The following is a 9007-nucleotide window of genomic DNA, read 5'->3' on the forward strand; positions in this document are numbered from 1 at the left end:
CAGGCTGGCCTCGAACTTAGAAATCTGCCTGCCTCTGCCTCCCAAGTGCTGGGATTAAAGGTGTGTGCGACCACTGCCCGGCTAGATCTAATTTTTAATTGGGCTTACTGGCCCCTCTCTCCTAGGCTCCCCATCATGAGGCTCGGGTTTAGAGACATTTATGATGCTCTGTTAAAAACATATTGAGTAAAGAGGATGGCTCCGTTCTGTTTAATGTACTGGGTTAGTGATAGGTACCATTCTTTATGTAAATATTTATTCATATTTTACAGTATGGATGTTTTTGTTGTGTACCTTATGAGTTCAGTGCCTGTGGAGGCCAGAAGAGGAGGGCATTGAGTCTCCTGGAATTGGAGTTACAGTCACGAGCCACCATGCGAATGCTGGAAATTGAACCTGCTCTTAGTCACTGAGCCGTCTCTCCAGGCCCTGGGTACCACTCTTAAAGATAGGTGTAACCTAAACTTGTTCAAATAGGAATGTGAAGTTTGACCATCACCATACAATACAGGTAGGCAGTAGTGAATGAGTGAGCAAGACACTAGGGAGTGTGTACCAAGTTCGAGATTTCATTTAACATGAGAAATATCCAACAGTATCCAAATATACTGCATTCTGATGAGTTTCTCTGGCATGTTAACTTCCCTGTCATGTTCTCCTGGTAGTTGAGCCCATGGACAGAATAGCGTCAAAGTGGAGTGTATTGGATACTTTGGGCATTGAGTGGAATGCTGAGTTTGGGCTCTGCCAGCCAGACTCTCGCCTTACTGGAGATGCCTTCTTTTCTACAGCTTCTGTTTGTGTGTAGCCAGGGTCCACTTTCTCTCATGCGTCCATTTAGTTACTGTTCATTAGCATCACACTTTGTCTATTAATTTCTCAAAACCCATTCTTAATTTATCCTATTTTTTTCTTACTGCTTTCATGCAGTTGAATTTTCTGACAGCCTTCATCTCTGTATTATGCCTGAATGCTCTATTATGACACTACCTGGCTTCCACAGAGCCACTTGGTCCTATACATGTTACAGTATTTTACTATAGTAGGTGGGTTCACAAGCTCACTGTGGTCTCACAAATAGACACTTTGATGGTGCTCCACTCTTAGGTTCCATGTTCTGAGACGAGCAGTGACCTCCTTCCTTGCCACTTGAGTGGGAATGCTGAACCGCACTTTTAGCTAAAAACTGGATGGAGAAAAGTAGTTTATTTTAGTGTAGCTGGTTTCTGTTCAGCCACTTCTCATCAGTGCCGATTGCTTGAGGCATGCCTTCTGCTTTGATCATAAGTGTTTGTAAACAAGCAATCTGTTAATTAAGTTCCAGCCTGTGTTGTGAGACCCAGGGCAGCACTGCTAAAAGCAGCTTCTTTCTGAATGGGAATTTCAGAGTAGAAGCCTTTTTGTTTGTTGTTGGGATAGTTTAAAGGAAACCAAAGATAATATAATCCATAAACGTAGTGTTATTTTTTCTTTTCTGTTGCTGGGGTTGAACCCAGAACTTCAACCCATCTCCTGAAGTCCACTCCCTTGGCACATAGCCAGAAAGCTCACTCTACCGAGTGAGTGACATCAACAAGTGAAAGTTGTGGTTTGTTCCCGCAATACTCTTTAGGCATAGAGTAACAGCTGGTACTATTGACGAAGCGCTTACTGTTTGTTTGTAAAGGACTGTTTTAAAAGTTCTGTATGAGGGGCTTGAGAGTGGGCTCTGTGGTTAAGAATACTTGTTGCTGTTGTAGAGGACCTAGGATCTGTACCTAGTATCCACATGGCTTACTGTCCAAGTAACTCCAGCTCTAGGGGATCCAGTGCCCTCTTCTTCCAGGGCCAGAACACACATATGATGCACATGGATATATGCCAGCTAAACTCTCACAAATAACTCTGAAAGAAATGTAAAGTTCTGAACCAATTCACCTACTACTATTAATATGGTAGATCTTGGGGGCTGGTGAGATGGCTTAGCGGATAAGAGCGTTGACTGCTCTTCCAAAGGTCCTGAGTTCAAATCCCAGCAACCACGTGGTGGCTTACAACCACCTGTAATGAGATCTGATGCCTTCTTCTGGTGTATCTGAAGTCAGCTATAGTGTACTTATGTATAATAATAAATAAATCTTAAAAAAATATGGTAGATCTTACATCACTTAGGCTTCAAATCAATTTGGTGAAAACTGGATATAGTAATTATGTATCTCCATTTCTCAGACTATGAAGTGGAAGGCTGTGCCTTTAGGTCACACAGTTTGGGAGTTGCTGAGGCCAGAGTTCAGATTCAAACATTCTAACTCTATAGATGTCCTTGTACATTGTATAGACTGCTTCTTAGAATTGTAAATTATACAAAGACGAGCAAAAGAGGTATCTAGTTTCCTAAGGAACTCCATCTTATGGCTGGGTTTAAGGTCTAAACAGCTATCCCACTGTATATACAGCGGTGAGTGTATAGTCTATATACAGTGTATATATAGTAGCGAGGGGTGCCCAGACTGAATAGCATTCTGAGGGAGGCTGCTTGCTTCTGCTGCCCAGCACTATCATCTGGGAGCTGCAGGAGGGCCTAGAACCCCTTCTAGGTCAGGATATATCTTAATTTTGTGTCCTCATGACTTAGGCCTATGGAAAGTCAACAAATGTAGTCATTAATTCTAGGTTGGCCACCTGTGAGTACCATGACTTGAATTGGGCCAGACAGAGTTGATGCCTTGGAAACAAATGTAGAGTGCCTCAATCTTCATACTGATATATTGAAATGCTAATATTTATTAAACTCTATGATTAAGATTAATTTATGCTTCTTTTTACTTTAAAATATGGCTAATAGGAAATAGGAGATTATATCTGCATCTCATCATGTGTCTACTGGGGAATAAATGTTGTGAATGGGGTCACAAAGCTGCAGAGATGAGTTTATGATGGTGGACTTGTGGCCTGGATCCTAACTCAGTTTTCTTTCTAGCATAAATCATATTAGTAGATGTAAATTTCCCAAAACACTGTTGTGAGCTTAGTTTTCCCCCTTGGCACTCCTCCCCCCTGTATTCCTGTGTTTATACATGTATAACTCCCCTTTTCTTTGTCTTTTTTTTTTCCATCATAGCTATAAAGCTTCAGGATAAATTAATGAACGGATATCCAGCGTACTCTGAGAGAGAAGGTTAAGTTTTCTATACGTAGGAGTGAATTGATAATAACCTCACATGGCAAAATAAAATGTAATAAAGCAAAAACTATCATATGGAAGTTGGACATGGCAACCCAACAGGAGGAAGAGAGTCCCAAGAGCAGGCACAAGAGTCAGAGAGGCCCACTGTTCTCACAGTCAGGAGTCCCATAAAATGCTAGCATCCCATAAGATGCTTTCAGCTATCATACACACAGAAGGACCTGGCGCAGACCTGTGTAGGCCCCGTGCTTGCTGCTCCAGTCCCTGAGCTCTCATGCCTTGCCTTGCTGAGCTGATTCAGAGGGCCTTGTTCTGGTGTCCTCCATTCACTCTGACTCTTACAGTCTTTCCTCCTCCTCTTGCTCTGAGTTCCCTAAGCTCAAGGGAAGAATTTGCTGGAGACCTCCCATTTAGACTGTCTCTCTCCACATAATGTCTGGCTGTGGGTCTCTGCATCTGCCCCCATCTGCTGTTGGAGGCAGCCTGTCTGATGAAGACTGCACGAGGCACTGATCTATGACTACAGCAGGATATCATTAGGAACCCTGTTATTGATTTTTTTCTCTCTCTTTTTTAGATCCAGAGTTTTATTGGTTTTATTATAGGCCTCTGAGCTATCTAGTCTCTGGTTCTAGGTTACTCATACAATATCGGATATGGGTTCCTTCTGTGGACTGGGCCTTAAGTCATAGCAGACATTGGTTGGCTACTCCCACAAGTTTTGTGCCACCACTGCCTTACTATATTTTGCAGGCAGGACAGATTGTAAGTCAAAGGTTTCGTGGCTGGGTTGGTGTCCATGTTTCTCTTTTGGTAGCCTGCAGAGCACCTTCCCACACCAGAGAGACTAGAACAGAGGGGCAAGGGCTCCTATAGCCCCACCTTTTTAAATCTTCCTAATTTGTTTCTATTAACATTTTCCAAATTCTATTACACTTTGCATTTCGGGGAGACGAGCCCGTTACTGATGTGGTGTCATATAGATGGCTGGTTATTTTATTGCCACTGTACAGGATTTATGTCATGTAATCTTTTCTGATCTGCATGACGTACAGGCCGTGGTATCCTGCTTTTACAGTCATGAATTCTAAGGTTAGAGCATGGAATGGTAAAGGTCATGCAGTTGACATGTACAGAGTCTGTAAATCATTTTTGAGTGAGCATTTATTTTAAAAATACTATGTGGAAAAAAAAAACTAGCAAAGGTATCCTGCCACCCCCACCCACTTCCTGGCTGTCTCCTCCTCTCTCCTTTCCTACCTTGTTTTGGAGACACAATGTGGCAATGAAGTATTAACATTTAGCCTAAGCTGGTGTCATGCTTGGGTTCATTCTGCATCAGTCTTTTGAGTGCTGAGATTATAGGTGTATGCTAGCATAGTTGGCTAAGGCTGTTACCATTTGAAAAGACACGCCCTTGATAGTTTTCATTCAAAAAAAAAAAAAAAAAAAAAAAAAAAAAAAAGAAGAAAGAAAGAAAGAAGGAAGGAAAGAAATCTTTTTACCCAAAGTTTCAGAATACTTTAACTTTAGCTTATGTGAGCAAGTTCACATAAGCTCCTGTTCACATAAGCTCCTGTTCACATAAGCTTCTGTTCACATAAGCTCCTGCTCACTTACCAGGAGCCTATGGTCTACAGTCTCATAGGCTCCTGGTAAGTGAGCAGCTTCACCCCTCCAAAGACAATATTATGTACACCATCTCTGCCACAGGCCCAACTTCCTTCTAGACCTGGTATTTATAGCTTAGCAAAGATGTTTTTTTCAGATTGTTTTTAATGTAGCAGCAGTTCACAGTGGTCATGTTCTGCAACTATTTTTGTGTGCCCTCTGTCTCATTAGTCTGCCCGCTTGCTGTGTTTGTACATGATGGGTTGCCAGGGACCTCAGATCTTGCTTACCCTCTCTGATAAGCCTCCTTCCTAAATTGCCCAGCTGGTGATTGACAGGGTGAATTCATTTGTTTTGGAGCCTTTGAAAGGGTTTGTATTTTCCATTTTTGTTTACGATATTCAGTGACCCGGTTTGTGTTCTTTTAAGATGCAGGTGATCAAAGGGAAGATGTTTATATTGGAAGCCACATGCCTTGCCCTGAAAACCTCAATGGGTACTGCATTCATGGGAAATGTGAATTCATCTACTCTACTCAGAAGGCCTCTTGTAGGTAAGTTGGTGGCTCATGATCATGGCTGAGAGACCTTTTTCCATTGGTCATTACTGCCTTATAGACTAAATAGCACCACATAAATAGTGTTATCTGCAATAGATTAGTTTAAAATAAACCAACAAATCATCTATACATTGCCCAAACTCTGTCAAGAAATATGCATAGATGAGAAGCAGGCCGCATTAGGGTTTGAAGGCTGTGAGCTTAACATCTTTACGATGACATTTTAATATTAATTTGCCATATTCTAACGCTATTTTGATCTTTCGGCAATCTGTCACAAGGTGGTTGAACGACTGAAGAATATATTACAAGTAGAGAAGGAATAACTCAAAACATATACTAAAATAGACTTCTAAATATAAAGGAATAGGGATGCGGAGCCAGGTGTGAACTGGGAGAGGGAAGTGGAAAGTGTCAGTCTTCAGCTCCTGTACTCCAGAGATGTTGCATAACTTGTTCAAGGTCAATAGCAACTTGGAAATAGAGCTGAGAAGAAACTAGACCTCTGATTCTCTGACACAGAACCTGAGGATCTCAGTGCTAGTGTGTGTGTGTGTGTGTGTGTGTGCACGTGTATGCATATGTTTGTGTGTTTGTGTGCATGTGTATGCATATGTGTGTGTGTGCATGTGTGTGTATGTGTGTGTATGCGTGTGTGTTTGTGTGTGTTTGTGTGCACGTGTGTGCAAATGTTTGTGTGTGTGCATGTGTGTGCATACATTTGATTGTGCATGTGTGTATGATTGTGTGTGTTTGTGTGCACATGTGTGCATATGTTTGCGTGTGTGCATGTGTGTGCACATTTGATTGTCTGTGCATGTGTGTGTGATTGTGTATATTTGTGTGCATGTGTGTGCACATGTGTGATTGTGCCATGTTTGAGTTTGTGTGTGTGTGTGATTGTCTGTGCATGTGTGTGAGTATGTTTGTGTGCATATGTTTATGTATGTGTGTGTGCACATGTATGATTGTGCATGTGTGTGTGATTGTGCATGTGCGTGCGTGCATGCATGTGTGTGTTGCTGTCATGAATTGCATACTGTCTTGTGTCTGGTTAGCCAGGCTGGGTTCTACAGACAAGGGTGTGGGCCATTGCAGTCCTTCTGCTCACTCCTGCTTCTGGGAGTTGGGTGGGAACCTGCTTCCCTCTCTTATGTAAAACATCAAAACCTGTGGAGTTGTTAGAGTTTCTCTTTCTTTATCTACCTACAGGGTAGGGACTCTGCTTTGGCCTTGGGGCCTCCTGGGTCCCTCTGTTTTAGCTCGCTTCCCTTTCCTCCTGCATAAAGATGAATAGCAGAGCAAATGCTTTCACTGTTAATGGTTGAACAGCTCTTTGTAAAAACCATTGGCTCTTTGTCTTTGAAGGAGCTAACTTCTCTGTTTCCTCCTCCCTCCCCAAACATTTGAAAACAACTATATAAAAGAGAATGGATTGCATAATTCAAAGCTGCACAATGGATTCTTCTCCTTTGTCACACAGTGGTATAAAAATCTTTGAGATGGGGCATCCTACATCAAGCTGTGGTGCCACTGTCTGTAATTCCACCCTTGAGAAGATGAGGCAGGAAGATTATGAGTTCTACACCAACCTGAGCTATATAGCAGGCTCCCGATCAGACAGGGCTACCCGGTGAGATGCTGTCTCAAGAACCTGCAACCCCAGACCAGAATGCGTGCAACAGTTATGTGTGCAGTATGCATAGCTCACTGTGTTTGCTTTGTAGGATTGTAGTATTATAGTAAATAGCAACAGATACTACACCATAAGCCTGTTATATCAGGACTCCATTTTGCAAATTATTTTCTTTCTAGTACCCAACCCAGTAGGTCTGTAGTAAATAAATGTCCAATAATGCAGTGATTACCGGCTCTCCCATCTTTTCCTGAAAGGAGGAATTTTGGAAATGGTAAAGAATTTCTTTCCTGTGTATTTATTATTCCTGGAATAGTAGCAGCTTGTAATTTTCTATTGTGTTTGTAGCATTTGTCAGGCTAAAATATCATGTCTCTATAGTATTAGCCAGGGATGAATAACCATCAGCCATAATCCTTTTATTAGACTAAAATCTAGTGTTATCCCACTATTGATAGACTAGCTTATTCTTTCTGCCAAATTCCATGGTAATTGGTTGTGAAACTTACATATATCAGGGATCTAGGGATACCTTGTCTTCAGAAATATTGAGTAACCAAAATACAGCATGAACAGTGCTGTCACCTGTACATGTGCATGAGGCAGTTTGAGACTTCAGACTAGAGGAGGCTGAGAGAAGAACTCAGAGAAAGGTTTGGGGGAAATGACATATTCAGTCTCACGTGTTGGTGCACTGTGTCTAGGGGCTATCCATTTATGGATGTTTCCTAAGCTGCTCAAGATAGTCGATGTGAAAACTCATGGGAGATACAAGTTGGAGAGGGGTCTTGAGAGTAATCCCATCTCTGGCATATCCCCTCTAACATCTGCAGGAACCCGTCCAGGCCTCCTGCATCCATTGATTCCTGTATTGATCTCCTACATCGCCTCTGTTCTTCTCTCTCGTCTTCCTATTGACACAGATGCAGTCTAGTTCGTTCCAGCCTCCACTGGACTACCTAGCTAATGCAGCTGCAGCCATTCCTCTTCTCAGAATACTGTCAGCACTTCCTGTCTTCCTCACCCACCATAGCTGATAAGCTTGTTTCCAGGTAACTTGAAACCGGAGCAGTATGACGAGGTCTTCCATAGGCGGTCACCATCACCCAGGCAGTCTTCCTTCCTCCACATCACATATCATGATAGAAATGTACTTCAGGTGTTTATAAATATATCATGAGTACTTTATTTCTTCCAAGAAGAAACCCATCACACTTCTTGTGCTGAAGAACTTGTGTGGTCTGGTCTGACGCTAGTTGTCTTTTCTGGTCTCTCTTGAGCCCACTCCACTGAGCTTTTTGTCTCCAGCGTCCTAGTTAGTGTATTCTTTATGGCTAACGTCACTGGTCGCATCTTACTGTTAAATTCATGTCCACGTGGTTGGCACCATTTCCCATGTGTTGTGTGTTCTTTTCTTGGCTTCTGAGATGAAACTCTTCTTTTTCTCTGGTCTCACTGGACATCCCCCTCCTGGTTGGTTTCCTCCTTGCTTCCTGACTTTGCCATGTTATAGCACACCACGATTCCATCTTGTGCTCTTCCCAAGTGACTAGATCCAGTCTCTGGGTCTTTTGTAGAGGGCTTCTAATTGCATAAATCCCAGTCCTTTCTCTTGAATCGGAGGTTCTAGTCTATGATTCCGTTACATTCCAATGATGTCTGGCTCAGTCTCACCTGGGCTAAACTGGATCTGCTCCCTTGGCCCCCAAAGCCCTAGGTCCACCTGCAACTTTTTCCATCTTAGTGAAAGTGGATGAAATCTGACCCTTCACTTGTTCAGACAGAATACCACATGTGCACCTTACACCTTTGACCTCTCTTTCTCCTGTTCCCCGCATCCTAACTAGTTGAAAAGTCCTCTTAATTATTCTATTTCAGAATATACCTTAACCGGAATTTCTTTCACAACCATTCTTAGTCCATTTGCACCACCCTCATATGCACACACACACACGCACGCACACACGCACGCACACGCACACACACACACGCGCGCACACACGCACGCACACACACACATGCACGCACACACGCA

At 42.6% G+C, this 9007-nt stretch overlaps 1 protein-coding gene across 4 annotated transcripts in view; it reads left to right on the forward strand.

The window, feature by feature from the left end:
* Window positions 1-9007, forward strand: part of LOC116095997 (tomoregulin-1) — a 128575-nt gene that overhangs the window by 109208 nt on the left and 10360 nt on the right. For 3 of the 4 annotated variants that reach the window (XM_031377377.1, XM_031377367.1, XM_031377368.1), the window contains one exon: window positions 5207-5330. In XM_031377377.1, coding sequence (XP_031233237.1) covers window positions 5207-5330 — 124 coding nt within the window. The remainder of the gene's footprint in view (window positions 1-5206; window positions 5331-9007) is intronic. The other variant, XM_031377369.1, reaches the window with a different exon arrangement.

The sequence above is a fragment of the Mastomys coucha genome, unplaced genomic scaffold (genome assembly GCF_008632895.1).
Source record: "Mastomys coucha isolate ucsf_1 unplaced genomic scaffold, UCSF_Mcou_1 pScaffold18, whole genome shotgun sequence".
Lineage (NCBI taxonomy): Eukaryota > Metazoa > Chordata > Mammalia > Rodentia > Muridae > Mastomys > Mastomys coucha.